The sequence below is a fragment of the Nycticebus coucang genome, chromosome 18 (assembly GCF_027406575.1).
Source record: "Nycticebus coucang isolate mNycCou1 chromosome 18, mNycCou1.pri, whole genome shotgun sequence".
NCBI classification, from domain to species: Eukaryota; Metazoa; Chordata; class Mammalia; order Primates; family Lorisidae; genus Nycticebus; species Nycticebus coucang.
The window spans coordinates 30,108,063-30,125,728 of NC_069797.1; the positions used below are offsets into that span (position 1 = coordinate 30,108,063).

The 17,666-nt window shown below is 44.6% G+C and overlaps 2 protein-coding genes across 2 annotated transcripts in view; one reads left to right on the forward strand and one right to left on the reverse strand.

Moving 5' to 3' along the window:
- The window catches only part of GLOD4 (glyoxalase domain containing 4), a 26,154-nt gene extending 16,494 nt beyond the window's left edge, over nt 1-9,660 (reverse strand). Inside the window, 8 exon segments of the mRNA XM_053567724.1 lie at nt 2,494-2,638; nt 3,541-3,661; nt 5,194-5,243; nt 8,696-8,773; nt 8,775-8,981; nt 8,983-9,093; nt 9,095-9,217; nt 9,472-9,660. Of these exon segments, the coding sequence (XP_053423699.1) occupies nt 2,494-2,638; nt 3,541-3,661; nt 5,194-5,243; nt 8,696-8,773; nt 8,775-8,981; nt 8,983-9,093; nt 9,095-9,217; nt 9,472-9,660 (1,024 nt within the window).
- Nucleotides 9,526-16,546, forward strand: MRM3 (mitochondrial rRNA methyltransferase 3). The gene is made up of 3 exons (XM_053567721.1): nt 9,526-9,664; nt 12,774-12,941; nt 15,745-16,546. The coding sequence occupies exons 2-3, from the start codon at nt 12,803-12,805 to the stop codon at nt 16,272-16,274; spliced, it is 669 nt and encodes a 222-aa protein (XP_053423696.1). The 5' UTR covers nt 9,526-9,664; nt 12,774-12,802; the 3' UTR covers nt 16,275-16,546.
- The last annotated feature ends 1,120 nt before the right edge of the window (nt 16,547-17,666 follow it).

The window sequence follows — 17,666 nt, forward strand, 5'->3', positions numbered from 1 at the left end:
GGAGTTCCAGACCAGCCTGAGCAAAATCAAGACCCAGTCTCTAAAAATAGCCAGGCACTGTGGCAGCTGTTGATGATCCCAGCTACTCAGGAGGCTGAACCAAGAGAATGGTTTGAGCCCAGGAGTTTGAGGTTGCTGTGAGCTATCATGGGACGGCACTCTACCAAGTGCGACAAAGTGAAACTCTGTCTCAAAAAAAACCACACAACAAACTGATATAACAAACACCTATCAACAAAAATAGTCATAAAAATCCCTTCAATCACCAGTGAAGTACAGAAATATCATCCCTCAGTAAGTCCCATGCAGCCAACCTGACCTCCCACACTGGAATGGTCTTTTTTTTCGCTTAGCACCAGATGAAAAAGATAGCTTTTTTTTTTTTTCCTTTTGGTAGAGACAGAGTCTCACTTTATGGCCCTCGGTAGAGTGCCATGGCATCACACAGCTCACAGCAACCTCCAATTCCTGGGCTTAAGCAATTCTCCTGCCTCAGCCTCCCGAGTAGCTGGGACTACAGGCGCCTGCTACAATGCCCAGCCATTTTCTGGCTGCAGTTCAGCCGGGGCCAGGCTTGAACCCGCCACCCTCAGCATATGGGGCCGGCACCCTACCAACTGAGCCATAGGTGCTGCCCTGAAAAAGACAGCTTTAAAGACTATACTCAGGACAGCCTGACCAGCACCTGGGACCCGAGGCAGGCCAGTGGGCGAAAGAGTTCATATGCCCTCAGGTCTACTGCAGGCATACATTCACTGAGTGGAATGGCAGGCAGATTTGCCCCAGCTATTCACCACTATTTCCCCTGTTTTTTGCATCTGTTTGGGTGGGGCAGGTAGTTGAATTTGCAAGAATAAGATTGCCTCTACAGTGAACAAAACACACCTTGCAAAGCTTCTTTCTTAATCTGTTCAGCAGTCAGCATGGTGAGCTCCTCACTCCATCCCTCACTCGCTGAGTACCAAAATTTGAGTTGGGGAAACTGACCTTGGCTCCAACAACATGACCAACTGGTTTAGGTATAATCCCACTTCTTTTGCTAGGGATTGCTTCAGGAGCAGGCACAGTACATTAAATCTGATGAGAAAGTTTACTGGAAGTTTCTAGGAAAATTTTCCTTCACTCTTACAAAAACAGAAATAAGGGCGGCGCCTGTGGCTCAGTCGGTAAGGCGCCGGCCCTATATACGGAGGGTGGTGGGTTCAAACCCGGCCCCGGCCAAACTGCAACCAAAAAATAGCCGGGCGTTGTGGTGAGCGCCGGTAGTCCCAGCTACTCGGGAGGCTGAGGCAAGAGAATCGCTTAAGCCCAGGAGTTGGAGGTTGCTGTGAGCTGTGTGAGGCCACGACACTCTACTGAGGGCCGTAAAGTGAGACCCTGTCTCTACCAAAAAAAAAAAACAGCAATAAGAAGTCAGTGTTAGGATCGATGTACGGGCTCAGACCTATAAACTTAGTGCTTTGGGAGGCTGAGGTGCAAGGATCGCTTGAGCTAAGGAGTTTGAGACCAGTCAGGGCTAAAGACTCCTTTTCTACTAAAAGTAGAGAAACTAGTCAGGTGCAGTGGCCCCTGCATGTAGTCCCAGCAACTTGAGAGGCTGAGACAAAAGGGTCACTTAAGCGCAGGACTTTGAGGCTTCAGTGAGCTACGTTGATGCCACTGTGCTCTAGCTGAGAGACAGGGTGAGACTCTTGTCTGGAGGGCAGTTGGTCTTTTCCTTTCCTATCAGATGTGAATGTGGGAGCATGTAGCCCTAATTGCTACTGGCTGCCCTCCTGCAAGCATGAGGGGACTTAGAAGTACCCTCAAGGACAACAGAATATAGAAAGAGAAAATTGGGGTTCCTGATGCCATGGCTGAGCTAGGGACACAAGTAACCCTGAAATCTTTCCTACCTATACAATACCTGCTCTGTGAATTAAGAAATTTTCTAATTATTCAAACTAGTTGGGTTTTCTGTTATTTGCAGTTGAAAGAATCCTATATCAATACATTACCAGTAAGGCTCGGTGCCCGTAGCACAGTGGTTACGGCGCCGGCCACATGCACTGAGGATGTCGGAATCGAACCTGGCCCAGGCCTGCTAAACAATAATGACAACTGCAACAAAAAAACAGCGGGCTATTGTGGTGGGTGCCTATACTCCCAGCTACTTGGGAGGCTGAGGCAAGAGAATCGTTTAAGCCCAGGAGTCTCAGGTTGCTGTGAGCTATGACACCACGGCACTCTACCGAGGGCAACATAGTAAGACTCTGTCTCAAAAAAAAAAAAAAAAAAAAAACTACCAGTAAAGTAGAACCAGTCTAGATCCCCTGCAGTCATGAAGCACATTTCTAATACAAGGTTATACTTTCTCAGAGAACAGGTAAAAACCTTAACTTGGGAAGGACATGTCATGTCAATATTGACTACAAAAGAAAGAAATGCAGCTTCCTTCTTCTTCCATTACAGACGATTTTAAACAGTGGCATTTACTAGTTCTGGCATAATTACCTGACTGAGTTGGATTTTGATTCTGCAGGTAGAACTTATATCCTCCTGGGGCCTCAGTTTCAAAAACACCTTCTACAACTTCTGTGAGTGGCCACTGCAGCTTTCTGGCATTGTTGACAGCCTGAGTAGAAGTGAGGGTGATACCCTGTTAAAAAAAAAAAGTACCGTCCATGTAAATAATCACAACAGATCTTTTATGATCATGATAATGAGCCAAAACCCCACTGCCCTTAGGTTAAATCATCTAAGATTTCATTGGCATTCAAAATTTTCTTCCAGTGATTTAAAAAGAGATTTTGCATGTTTTCTCCCATAAAGATTCACACCTTCACGAATCATAGGACAGAAATTCAAATCAGTGAAGTCTAATTCATTTACTACACATACCAAAGATAACCTCTTCTAATTTTAAAGATCTTGCCAGAGAAATCTTAATCTTATGTTGGCCCGACAGCTACCTAAGATGACTTGCTTTTGCTTATTAACCAAAAAACTATTTAACTTAATCAAAATCCCTAGAAATGTACACAGCTATGTCTTCTGATGAAAGACCAGCCTTTTTTCTGGCTTGGATTATTCTAACAGCCTTTCCACCTCTTGTCAATCCATCATCCACTCTGGAGCCAAAGTAAACTTTCCAAACGCATACTACAGTCTATTCTCAAGACAGTTGCCAGACCTATTTTTCTTCCACTCAAAATCCTCCCAGAGCCCTTTGTTTTACTAAGGGATGGCTTATGATGACCTAAAAAGCCCAACACAATCCTAGCCCATGTCACTTCTTGACCCTATTGTCACTATGACTTTCCCTTTGCTCTCTCTATTCCAGCCACAGTGGTTTCTTTGCATTTTCTTGAACATGCCATGTGCTACTTGAGGGCTTCTGTGTGGACTATTTTCTGCTGGGAATGCCCTTCCCCTAGATAACCACATGACTAACTTCCTTTGAGCCTATGTTCAAATGTCACCTCCTCACTGACATATACCCTCAACACCCTGAAAGTTAAAACTAGTCAAAAACCTGCTAGGAAAAAAAAAAATATTTACCATGAAGTCATTGCCAAGCTTGTAGTCTCCAATGCCATAATTGTAAGTCAGTTCTACAACAAAATGATCATCCTCAGGCCCAAATCCCACCATTGTTTTACTCCATCTACCATCATAAGGCCTAGAAAAATAAAAGTAAATGAATTCAGTGACCACAGACAAATCTGGCCCAGACTACCCTAGAACAGAAAAAGGAACAGTCCTTTCTAGTTCTAAAAGTAATCATAAGGATGAGATGATTTCAGACGATGCTGAAAGAATCTGTGGACAGGGCTCATGGACCCCAACTATACACTCCAAATACCATCTGTGTGGCATTTAGTTGAGGGAAAGAGTAATTTTACCTTTTTTTTAAATGCAGGAAACAGATTCCTAAAGATAATTCTCCAACCAGACCTTGGTTTATTTCCTTGTATACCAAACAATAAGCTTGTAATTTCCAACAGGTCCTGGAATTTTCCAACTTGCTATGGCCACTGCTTCATCCAGAGCATATATTTATTTGCATTCATGGTATAATGTGAAATATATTTGGTCTGAGTCCCTGGTTCCTGTTACAGAGTTCCTAAAACTCTTGAAATCACAATAAGGCCCTTTTAATCATCCCTGAGTATACGTTAATTGGTGACTTGATGGGACTGAGCACCAAAAAAGATAAATGACTACAGGGTCAGAACTTTCAGTACTACCCACAGACCTCTGGGAATGAGGGAGATGGAGGTTAGGTTCTACTAAGCTGTATAAAAATCTTTTTTTTTTTTTTTTTTTTGAGACAGTCTCACTTTGTCGCCCTCAGTGGAATGCCGTGGTCTCACAGCTCACAGCAACCTCAAACTCTTGGGCTTAAGTGATCCTCCTGCCTCAGCCTCCCGAGCAGCTGGGACTACAGGCATCTGCCACATTTTTTGAGACGGGGTCTTACTCTTGTTCAGGCTGGTCTCGAACCTGTGAGCTCAGGGCAATCCACACACCTCGGCCTCCCAGAGTGCTAGGATTACAGGCGTGAGCCACCATGCCTGGCCCTTGTATAAAAACTCTTAAAGAACATGGGATAAGCTGCCAGGTTGCTGAACATATGGAAGTATTGGGAGACCGGCCTGCCCAGAAAGGCATGGAAGCTCTGCACCTTCCCTCTCCCATACCTTGCCCTATGTGTCTCTTTTATCTGGAGGTTTCTGAGTTGTACCCTTTATAATAAACTAGGAAACATAAGCAAAGTATTTCCTTGAGTTCTATGAGCCACTGTAGCAAATTATTAAACCCAAGGAAAGGGGTATGGGAACCCCTAACTTACAGATGGTCAGTCAGAAATCTGGAGGTCCAGACCTGTGATTGGCATCTCAAGTTGGGGAAGTCTGGTCAGACTGAGCCTTTAACTTGTGGATCTGACACTAATTCTAAGTAGTCAGAACTGAACAAAGTAACAGGACATCCAGCTGGTATGTAAAGAGTAGAGAAGTGCTTGTTGTGTCATGAGTGGTGTATGAGAGAGTAGACAAACAACGAGTATGTTTTCCCAGTGTTCTTGAAATTGCCTCCCTTATTGTCTCTCTTTTTTTTAAATTCCACTGCCTTGTATTCACTTTGAAAAACTATCTTCTGTTCTCCAGGAGTATTCAGAGCCTAGAGATTATAAGAAACAAGGTATCATACCCATTACAGGTAGCTTTGCAGCCTTCTTCAAATTCCTCATGCCGCAGAACCTAGTAAGGGAATTAGAATAAATTGTAAAGTTTTGCTAGTACTGCTCAAAGTGCCGTTAGCACAAACTAAAATGTCAAAACACAGATGTTATCCCTTGTAAGCTTTACTTATAAAAAAACAAAAGAAAATGAGCTTTATATTTCTCCCAGGCTAGAAGTAGCAGAGGTAAGGAAGAACAGATTGACCCCAAAGGTCAGTTTACCAAGCAAGTTTATTAATAGATTGGGAAGCAGTACTGTGTAGTAAGGAAAAAGAATGGCTTTCAGTATCAGAAGTCTGATTTGGAATTCCGACTGTCACTCAGCACTTGTGTAACTCTACTGAATTAAGTTGGATCTGAGTCTCAGTCTCCTAATATATTGTAAAACAGGATAACTTACTAAAGCATCTAATACAGAACTTTGTACACCACAGCCTCTCAATGTGTTCATTTTTGTTTTCCTCTTTGATTCCCACTGTTACTGCTCCATTCAAGTTCCATCATTTCTCTCAGGCTATTAAAAATCATCTTTATTGATCTCTTGCCTTAATACTACCATAAAAACATGTCCCTGAAGCTCAGGGACACAATACCAACCTGTTAAAAAATATGAGGTCCCGGGAGGCGCCTGTGGCTCAGTCAGTAAGGCGCTGGCCCCATATACCGAGGGTGGCGGGTTCAAACCCGGCCCCGGCTGAACTGCAACCAAAAAATAGCTGGGCGTTGTGGCGGGCACCTGTAGTCCCAGCTACTTGGGAGGCTGAGGCAAGAGAATCGCTTAAGCCCAGGAGTTGGAGGTTGCTGTGAGCTGTGTGATGCCATGGCACTCTACCGAGGGCCATAAAAGTGAGACTCTGTCTCTACAAAAAAAAAATATATATATATATGAGGTCCCTTAGGGGTGCCTGTTGTTCAGTGGTTAGGGCACTAGCCACATGCTCCAGGGCTGGTGGGTTTGAACCAGGCCTAGGCCTGCTAAACAAACAAAAAAAAAAAATAGCCAGGCATCTTGGCAGGCGCCTATAGTCCCAGCTACTAGGGAGGCTGAGGCAAGAGAATCGCTTGAGGCCAGGAGTTTGAGGTTGCTGTGAGCTATAACACCACAGTATTCTACTGAGGGTAACAAAGTAAGACTCTGTCTCAATAAAAAAAAAAAAAAAAAAAAAAATGAGGTCCCTGAGAGCGAGACCCCATCTCTAAAATAGTCGGACATTGTGGCAGGTGCCTGTGGTCCCAGCTACTGGGGAGACTGAGGCAGGAGAATTGCTTAAGCCCAGGAGTTGGAGGTTGCTGTCAGCTGTGATGCTATGGCACTCTACCCAGGGCAACAGCTTGAGGCTCTGTCTCCACAGCACTCTACTAGGGTCAACAAAGTGAGAGTCTATCTTTTTTTTTTTTTTTAGACATAGTTTCACTTTGTCGCCCTGGGTAGAGAGCCGTGGCATCACAGCTCACAGCAATCTCCAACTCTTGGGCTTAGGCGATTGTCTTGCCTCAGCCTCCCAAGTAGCTGGGACTACAGGCGCTCACCACAACACCCAGATGTTTTGTTGTTGTTGTTGTTGTTGCAGTTTGGCTGGGGCCGGGTTTGAACCTGACACCCTCAGTATATGGGGCCGGCGCCCTACCCGCTGAGCCACAGGTGCCGCGCGTGAGACCCTATCTTAAACAAAAAAGGTTTCCCAAACATGTTATTTTCATACTGGCTATTCAGTTTTCCTAGTGTAACTCCTCTCTTTTATCAACTCGGTTTTCCCGAAAATAAGACATCCTCCAAAAATAAGACCTACTTACAGGAACGATAATACGTCCCCTGAAAATAAGTCCTAGTGCATCTTTGGGAGCACACCTTAAAATAAGACACTGTCGGGCGGCGCCTGTGGCTCAGTGAGTAGGGCGCCGGCCCCATATGCCGAGGGTGGCGGGTTCAAACCCAGCCCCGGCCAAACTGCAACAAAAAAATAGCCGGGTGCTGTGGCGGGCACCTATAGTCCCAGCTACTCGGGAGGCTGAGGCAAGAGAATGGCTTAAGCCCAGGAGCTGGAGGTTGCTGTGAGCTGTGTGATGCCACAGCACTCTACCAAGGGACATAAAGTGAGACTCTGTCTCTACAAAAAAAAAAAAAATAAGACACTGTCTTACTTTCGGGGAAACAGGGTATCTGTGGAAATCCTACTGTCCATAGAGTCAATTCGTAAGCAAGGTCTCCACGAATTATTTTCAGACCAGCTGAGTTGGAAAATCTCTCCTTCTATTTTATTTTTATAATAGTACTAAATACTTATATGCTATCTATGTGTCAAATACTAATATATAATGTATTTAATCTTCACAACAATCCTTTTATCAATGAGGAAATACAAGAAAGGGAAAGCTCTGCAGTTTTGTTATCACTTGTCAAATTCTCACTTCATTCCTGTGGGTATGTACAAATCCAATTTTCACTCCCATGCCAACTCAGACCATGACTCTGAAGACATTACCAGAGTCACTCATACTGTTGTTGCCAAAACTCTACATAACAACCTGAAAAATAGCAGATATTTTAAAAATGACTTCCGAATTCTGTTAAACCCCCTTTGCACTCCATGTCAACTGCACTGTCTCTACATTAAGCTGTGCTCTTCTTATCTCTAAAGCAGGTGTCCTCAAACTTTTTAAACCGGGGGCCAATTCACTGCCCCTCAGACCATTGGAGGGCCGGACTATAGTAAAAAAAAAAACACAGAAAACTATGAACAAATTCCTATGCACACTGCACGTCTCATTTTGAAGTAAGAAAACAAAACGGGAACAAATACAATCACACCGCCTCGTGTGGCCCGCGGGCCGCAGTTTGAGGACCCCTGCTCCAAAGTTTTCCTTACTGGTGTGTTCCCCGGCTTATCAGGAGCTCCTCACTAACTTCTCCAGCCAAGCAATCCCCTGTAGCATCAGAGCTTCTCAGGACTGGAGAGAGGCTGCTTCCAGGTGTTGGAAAGAAGCTGGATTCTGACCTCATTATTTAGATCTAGGATTACTGAAAGGAGAATTGGAGCATTTACACAGAGAGACTGAGTATGCAGGAGGGACCTTCAAGACTAGCTCTAATAGAAGCAGAATTCGGAATACGCTGATTATACTAAAGACTCCAAACCGGAAGAGACCGGGTTACTGTTAATTGGAAAAGTATTATATAACTTCCTAATTGTCTTTCCCTGTAGACTACAAGCTCCACAAGCACAGATCTCAATAAATATTTGTGAATGAACTTGAATAAAAGAACATGCATGATCACACATTGGTGGCTGTTCGCCGCCTTTCAAAAGCCTATTAAACTAGTGATTCCCGACGCTTCCTGAAGCTGAAACCCACGTAGGGCCAACTGACTGTCCCGGGCCTAAGGTCGGAAACCTACCGGCTGAGGTTCACGACACACTCATTTACCCCCTCCAGCCTCACGGGCCAGCCCCAATCTGTCCCGGACTGCACCTTCATCCCCAGGACATCCCGATAGAAACGCGCGGTGTGGAAGCGGTTTCCCACTTTGAACACGAAATGCAGAAATCGGCGAGCAGCCATGACTCCCGCCGTCACTCAGCCGTCTGGCGCGCAGCACCGCCCTGCCCACCACCGGCGCACGCACGGTGACGTCATTGGTTGCCGCCGGCGCGCGTTCCTGACGGACGCTAAGGCCTGGGGAAGATGGCGGCGTTGGCGCGGGGTGTTGGCTTAGCCACGCGACCGCTGCTGCCAGTGGTCCAGACGTGGGACCTCGACGCGCGGCGCTGGGTCCGAGCGCTGCGGCGGAGCCCGGTGAAAGTGGTGTTTCCATCCGGACAGGTGGTGGAACGGAAGCGCGCTCCTGAGAAGCCGCCCCGCAAGGCGGCGTCTGAGGCCAGTCCCCGTGAGCAGCAGCAGAAACAGACGCTTCAGGTGCCCCGGTCCCAGACGCCCAGCACCTGGGAAGACTCTGGGCTTCGCTATGATAAGGCCTTACCAGGGGACAGGAGGCTGAGGTGATATGTTCCTGAGGATTGTCGAGTGTTCCTGTTTCCTTTCCCGCCTCGCAGCGGTACCTTAACCTCCTCGTGCCCCTTATGGGGGACTTCTTCAGTACAACCCGCTGTTTTTTATTGTGCATGGAGAGTGGAAATAAGTGTCTTTGGAAGTTGTTTCTGACTCCCGCAAACTCTTTAAGTCTGTTAGAACTAGGTGTGTCTCAGTAATGAGGCTCTTAGTAATTAACTTGTTTTTTGTATTTCCACCCACAGTAGTGTAATGACAATAGTTAAGTCCAGGCCATTTCGGGAAAAGCAAGGGAAGATCCTGCTGGAAGGTCGTCGGCTCATTGCAGACGCTCTCCAGGCTGGAGCTGTGCCGAAAGTTTTCTTCTTTAGTCGTCTGGAATACATAAAGGAACTGCCAGTCGATAAACTGAAAGGTGTCAGCCTCATTAAGGTGAAGTTTGAGGATATCAAGGATTGGTCCGACCTAGTAACGCCACAAGGAATAATGGGTCAGTGGTTACACAGTGTATCACTAGACACAGAGACCTAGGATTACTTGTTTATTCTTGTTTTAGGGTAACCTTATTTAAACCGTATTCAAAGTGTTACTGTCTAACCTTTTCTTTTCTTTTGAGACAGAGCCTCAAGCTGTCACCCTGGGTAGAGTGCTGTGGCATCACAGCTCAGAGCAACCTCCAACTCCTGGGCTCAAGCGATTCTCTTGCCTCAGCCTCCCAAGTACCTGGGACTACAGGCGCCTGCCACAACGCCTGGCCATTTTTTGGTTGCAGCCGTCATTGTTGTTTGGCGGGCCAGCTCAGGTGTATGTGGCTGGTGCCTCAGTCGCTTGAGCCACAGGCGCTGAGCCCGTCTAACCTTTCTTAAAACACCCAGAAAGATACAATTCTCACACCTATGCATCTTACAGTATTTTCAGTGGAAATTGAAGCCATTTTTTTTGCATGACTTGTGTTTTAGCTCTTGATAGTCTCTAGAAAGAACCGCTATTCATCAAACCTTATACTTTGTAGGGCCCTTCTTCAAACTTTAATGTCAGGCTAAAAATTAAGAAAATATTTACTAAAAGATTTAGCCTTCCATTTTCACAAAACTTCTATCTGTATGGCAATAGCTATCTTTAAACACCTATTCTATAAGCAAGTCTAAGGAATGAGGTGTAAACTGCTATTAATTGCCTTATTTATCCTAGTGAACGGAGAAGCTCATCTTCTGGAGTGTTTTTTCATTTGGTTGACTCAAACTTAAGGTATTATGTAACCATAATGTCTAGTAGTGCTTAGAAAGTCTTTCATCTACATGTGGGAAGATAAATTCTTTATACTTTTTTGATGTGGAGTTATATTTAAGATCTGAGAACTGAAGGTTCAAGAGGTTTGTCTTAAATGGTAAGGGAGAATTGGAGGAGGGGGTGTTATCTCCAAGGTTCGAATGTCTAGATCAGGGCCTCTTACACCTGTGGTACATGCATGTTTCCTATAGTGGGCTCACTGATTCCATCCTTGGATTGTAAACTGGGAGAGGAAATTCTGGGGGACCATCTCTTGTCTCTATAACCCAGCAAGTAACAAGGATCTATGGCCCTACACTCAGAACTGTTAACTCTAGGATGGGCGCTTGGACTACTAGAGTACCTATAATTACACCACGTAGTCGTGCTCTCATTAGCTACACATCTCTGATACCCACTCCATGCTTCAAGGAAAGTGTCATTCATTTTAACAGTACTTGCCACTTTGGGCATGTGTACTAACAGTGGTCAGCCCATCTTGGACTTAAGTAGCCTCCTTCATCATTATGACTACTTTGATCATTTCATAGCTTAAAATTTTTTATATTCAGGCTCGGCGCCTTAGCACAGTGGTTTTGGCGCCAGCCACATAAAACCAAGGCTAGGGGGTACAAACCCAGCCCATGCCAGCTAAACAGCAATGACAGCTGCAACAAAAAATAGCTGGGTGTTGTGGCAGGCACCTGTAGTCCAGCTACTTAGGAGGCTGGGGCAAGAGAATTGCTTAAGCCCAAGAGTTGGAGGTTGCTGTGAGCTGTGACAACACGGCACTCTACCAAGGGCGATATAATGAGACTCTGTCTCAAAAAAAGAATAAATTTATATTCAGCTTATCTTTGTTACTATATTTTAGACTTGAGAGAAATAAAAGGAGAATTTGATAGAACTAGCACTACCTGTCAAACTTCAGGTACTGTCTAAAACCCAGTGATGTAAGTAGGGCCTTTAAAAGTGGGTTCTCATCATCACAGACCTTCAAGCAGAAGTTAGAGGACTTCAAAGGTTCCTTGCTCTGCCAAATGTTCTTTGGGACAACTGTAACTTTTAAGTATGGCATCTTTTTTTTTTTTTTTGTGGTTTTTGGCCGGGGCTGGGTTTGAACCCGCCACCTCCGGCACCCTACTCCTTGAACCACAGGCACCGCTCAAGTATGGCATCTTTTATAGCAAACACGTGCCTAATACCATTCCATTGCCTCCATTAGTGGGTTAGGCTTTTTACCTGTGTTGTCTTTTGGAAAGAATTTTAAGTTTATCATCATGTTATATTTCAATTTCATCATATACTATTTTATTTTCCTAACTTCAGGCAGTAGTCCATTTATTGGAGCAATTATATACAGAAAAATGCTAGCAAAATTCAAAAAATTATACAGTCTCTTTGGAGCATGTTTCAAAGGGAATTTAGGGAATTTTTTTTTTTTTTTAAGACAGAGTTTCACTATGTCGCCCTCGGTAGCGTGCTATGGGGTCACAGCTCACAGCAACCTCAAACTCTTGGGTTTAAGCGATTCTCTTGCCTCAGCCTCCCAAGTAGCTGGAGCTACAGGCACCCGCCACAACCCTCAGCTATTTTTAGAGATGGGGTCTTGCTCTAGCTCAGAGTGGTCTTGAATTCAGGCAATTTGCCCACCTCAGCCTCCCAAAGTGCTGGGATTACTGGCATGAGCCACCAACCCTGGCCAATTATGTTACATTTTTCAAGACATGTTATATTATTGAGCAAAATAAGTAAATCGTAGAATAATTTATGAAGAATACTTTTTTATGTTAAAAAAAAAAAAAACCTCCTGCCAGGTGCACGTGGCTTATTCCTGTAATAAAGTATCCAGTGTGGTGTTGCACACCTGTAATCCCAGCTACTCAGGAGCCTGAGGCAAGAGGATCACTTGAGCCTGTGAGTTTGTGGCTGCTGCACCTGCAGGGACCTATGATGCACCACTGCACTCCAGCCTGGGTGACAGAGTAAAACTCTGTCTCTTAAGGAAAAAAAAAAAAAACTAAAAAGCTGCTACATATGGGTAGATGTGTGTATATGTAGATGATACAAGTTCTGAAAGGACACATTCCAAAACTGAACATAGCTGGGGGCAGAGAGTGTCACTGGTACAATTTTATCATGTTTGAATTTTTTTCAGAGTGTATTCATGTATTCCCTATGTAACTAAGAATGTGTAAAGAACGCTAAATAAATGAAAAGTGTGATCATTCCCCATGTCCACATCAGAGAAATGAATCTCCTGTTTCCTCAGGGATATTTGCCAAACCTGACCATGTTAAGATGACCTATCCAAAGACACAGCTTCACCATTCACTGCCCATATTGTTGATTTGTGACAATCTCCGTGACCCTGGGAACCTGGGGACAATTCTGAGATCTGCTGCTGGGGCAGGTTGCAGCAAAGTATTACTCACCAAAGGTAAGAGCACTTTTTGGTGCGTAGGTACACTGGTTGGCCAGGGCTCTGGGCGGACCTGCGTGGGTTTGAATCTTAGATCTGCCCCTTGCTACCTATGTGAGTAATAGTCTGAAGCGTTGATCTCCTCATCTTTAAAGGAGGACTAATAACAGGATCTTCCTTGTAGTGTTATTTTTTAGGATCAAGATAATGCACATAAAGTACCTTATACTTTACTGGTGCACAGCAATGCAATAAGTAATTTAGTAAATGTTGGTTATCTTTTAAAATCATTTTGAAACATGCTAGTTTATTAAGGAAGGATTATAAATTAATCAGGGGAAAAAAATTTAACACTTGGTTTTATGTCCTTTATTTAATGATCTGGAGTTCTCTAATTGTTGGGTATATGAGACCTTCCTAACTCTTGAATTCTGAGCCCTGTGAAAGGAATGCTATCAACAGCATGTGAATAAGCAGGTGTGATACATTTTCCTTAGCCTCAGGATGGGTCACACACACTACATAAATTAGCCTCATTACATTTCTGTCGTTCTCATCAGAAATGGGGATTAATAGAGTTAGTTCTAAACAGACAGGGACATGCCAAAAATGCTTGTTAAACCTTGAGGAGGGGAGGGAGAAACACCCAAGCTACCATTAGTTGTAAACTATGGTGGTGCCCATTGCTGAGACTTGCCTAAATTGCTGCTCTTAACTCCTCAGTCATGCTTTGTTGGAATATATTTCTCTGTCAGCAGGAGAATTAGGTGCTCTAGCGTGAGAGCTGGCTTCCATTATTTGCCCCATTATTGATTGCTCTGATAGCAGGTGTAGTTTTGGAAATTACCTATATAATCCAAGCAGTGGTTTTCACATTGATACTGATGGCTGGTGTGTAAGAAGTAGGGAAGGAAAGAGCAGGAAATAATTGGTGGGGTGTCTAGTATCAAGGAGATGAGGATGAGGGGAGAAGTCTCACCTTTTCCCTACTCCCCACCAGGTAAGGTGGTCAGACTAGACAACTCCTCTCACAAATCTGGACCCATCTTCTGGTCCCTTTCCCTTATTTAGCCCATCTCCCATCTCTGGTTCCCTGAATGTGTGGGAAAGCCCGTGCTGGGCATGTGTGTGAGCACTACTACGTTCTCTGTGTCTTACTCTCCTTTTTAAATCTGATCTGCCTAATCTTCCCTGAAGTTTTACAAATTAACTTTTTTTTGACATGGAGCCTCAAGCTGTCGCCCTGAGTAGAGTGCCGTGGCATCACAGCTCACAGCAATCTCCCAACTCCTGGGCTTAAGCGATTATCTTGCCTCAGCCTCCCGAGCAGCTGGGACTACAGGTGCCCGCCACAACGCCTGGCTATTTTTTGGTTGTAGTTGTCGTTGTTTGGCAGGCCCGGGCTGGATGCAAACCCGCCAGCTTTGGTGTATATGTCTGGCGCCTTAGCCACTTGAGCTACAGGCGCTGAGCCTACAAATTAACTTTTAAAATAACTTGTCATGAGGAGACTTGTGCTAGCAGTCACCCTGAGGTGTCCTGGCTATGCCTTCTCTCCCACCCTGCCCATGATGAGTAGCAGACACTGGGTAAGGCCCAGGTCTGCCATTTAGCCCAGTGTATTGGCATGGTTGAGCTTAGCATGTGAGTGCACATAAGAGTGAAGTTCTAGCCTTCTTACTGCAGTGTGAGAGGAGGATTGTGTGAGTGGCAAGGCTACTACTGCCTAGTTACTGCAGTTGTCTTGTCCTTCGTTTCCCTGTGTCTAATATCTTTGCTCCTCTGATCCAGATTAAACATTGAAGCCAGATGGGGCTTTTTGAGTCATCACTCTGATTCTGAATAATGCTTTGCTTAAATGGCAAATGTCTCACACCTGTAATCCTGGCACTTTGGGAGGCTGAGGTGGGAGGATCACTCAAGGTCAGGCTAGCCTAAGCAAGACGCTGTTTCTGCTGCAAAAAAAAAAAAAAAAAAGAAAGTTAGCCAGACCTAGTACCAATGGCTGTGGTCCCAGCTACTTGGGGGGCTGAAGTAGGATTGCTAGAGCCCAGGAGTTTGAGGTTGCTGTGAGTTATGATGATGCCATTGCACTCTAGCCTAAGCAACAGAGCAAGACTCCGTCTCCATTAAAAAAAAAAAATCCTTCAGTGACTGACATTCCATTCCATTGTCTTCTGTAAGATCCAAAAACTTCTTTATATTGGCCCCTACCTGCCTCCCTTCTCCTCTCACATCCCACCCATTAATTGGCCTGCTGAGCTCCCTTGCCATTTTTAGGCCATGGCACTCTCCCACTTCTATAACTTTGTCCTCTCCTGGGCCTTTCCCTGACAAGGTCCTTGTATCCTTTGAGAGCCAGCTACATGGTCTCCTAATTAGAAGTTTTTCCTGATTGCCCTACTTGTACATGGGTTTTTTGTTACCCGGTTTGTGCTTCTTTCATATCAATTATTGCTGATATTGTAGTTATGTGTTTAAATATCCCAGTGCCACCACCCATTATACCATGAATTCCTTGAGGTTGGAGACTTTGTTTTAATGTCCTTTCTATTGTCTGTAAAAAATTTGGTGCATGTATGTGGAAAATGTTGAGGGGATGAATAAGTCTGTTTTCAGCACCAGTAGGAATTAATAATCTTGCAGTCTATTTGCTGGGTGTTGTCATAATTGGGGAGGCAGAAGATCCCAGCTTTGGAAAAGGTTTTATTAGAAGAATTTTTATCTCCTGATCTAAAATTCATCTGATTTATTCCAAAGTTCACTAGCTTGTTAAGATTGATAAAATCTTTTGATTGTATCTTATCTTTTTATTTTCTAGGCTGTGTGGATGCCTGGGAGCCAAAAGTGTTACGGGCAGGAATGGGTGCACATTTCCAGGTGCCCCTTATCAATAATCTGGAATGGGAAACAGTGCCAAATTACCTGCCCCCTGACACCCGGGTCTACGTGGCTGACAACTGTGGCCTTTATGCTCAGGCCCAAATGTCTGACAAAGCCAGTGATCGTGGCTCAGTGTGTGATCGGCGATACCTGAAGTTTCACGGGTATGAGGAGGAGGAAGATCTAGAAACTGGCGCTAAGAAAGGCTGGCTCCCTGAACTTGAGGTTCAGAGTTACGACTTGGACTGGACAGAGGCACCAGCAGCTGTGGTGATTGGTGGTGAGACTTACGGTGTGAGCCTAGAGTCCCTGCAGTTGGCTGAAAGCACGGGGGGCAAGAGGCTGCTCATCCCCGTTGTGCCTGGTGTAGATAGCCTGAACTCAGCCATGGCTGCAAGCATCCTGCTTTTTGAAGGGAAAAGACAACTACGGTTAAGGGCAGAACACTTGAGCAGGAACAGAAGTTAACAGCTGAGAGGGAGACACAGGAACGAATTCTTGGTTGAAGATGTCTTCTTCTCCAGCACATCCTTAGGAGGCTGGCAGTGGCTTCCTAAGCTATGTTCAGGAGGCAAGAAGAAGGTGTGATGCCATTATATGGTTATCAGAAAAATAAAAATTCCCACGAATTTCTATTCCAAAAAAATAACAGAAGTCAAAATTCTTCCTGACATCTCCCATCTGTTTGCCAATTTTGATGCTATATCTTTTTTTAAAAAAAATAACACAAATAGATGATCCATGTGGCTCTCTCTATATATTTTTTAAAGGTCCGCTAAGAGCGTTGTGCCCAGAAAGTTCTTAAGGTGTTTATCTTGCGTGGGGAGGAATTCCTTTCACCGGTTGGTGGGTATTTTGTAGCCATCAAGCACTACTTATAGGTCATGGCCAAGTTATGTCTGATCATCAGTGAGTGGAAAATAAACTCCTGTGAAGTGCAGACCAGCAGATTACATTAATGTTTTATTTAATGGTGGTCGGTGGGTCTCAGTTCCTGTGTTTTCACCTTTGGCTGGTGATGAGGACGTTGCTAAGAGATTAATAACTCAGCAAGCTAAGTGCTATAGGCATGGCATTCAGTCACTAGCTGTCCTTTTAGCTTAGGTGTGTCAGTCTGGGATTTGCAACAGCCTTCACTTCAGCTACTGTTTATATTATAATCTGTAGAAACAATTTAACAGGTGGTGTCATACCTTAGCACCTCTACAGATAGCTCTACCGAGGACTCTTTATGCAGGAAAGGAAGTAACCGAGTTTTAAAAATCTTTCCCTTAACCCTGCATCTGTCAGGAAAGCGTCTGTTTTTACCAGCTCCCTCCTGTCAGTCCTACTCTGTGCCACTTTTGCTTAAATGTAACAGAATACTTCTATTAACCCTCTCCACCCCTAAAGAGGAACAGAACTGCTTAGGAGAATACTGGCATTCCTGGATGCCATGTGAACAGAAATCCTGTGAAGGAACGTTCTGAGGATGAGAGCTTGGAGCTCTCAGGCCCACAACACTGGGGCAGGACCCTGCTGCTCTCTCAAACCCCCAGGGGACCAGAGCAAACTGGATCCTTACTTAACAGGTGTCCAGCAGGCTACAGCCAGGGATGTGAGGCCAGTGCTAATGACAGTCACTGTATTTACAAGTATGGGAAGGGGGTGGGTGGACAGGAGTATAGGGTTCGTTTTAAGCACTGCTTTTGCAACCACAGAATAGGGTTGGAGTGTCACATGAGTTCTTTTCCTGTATTCATGGGTGTGATGTAGTAAGGATGGGCAGACTCTTAAATGACTACAGGGGAACAAGTCGTTTTTTTTTATTTATTTGCTGAGTGATTTTCGAAAATCACTATCTTGAACTTTTCTGAGATG

Coding starts and splice junctions, on each gene's coding strand:
- MRM3 (XM_053567721.1), top strand. CDS start 12,803: ATGACCTATCCAAAGACACAGCTTCACCATTCACTGCCCATATTGTTG. Junction 12,942..15,744: donor CAAAGTATTACTCACCAAAG/GTAAGAGCACTT, acceptor TTTATTTTCTAG/GCTGTGTGGATGCCTGGGAG.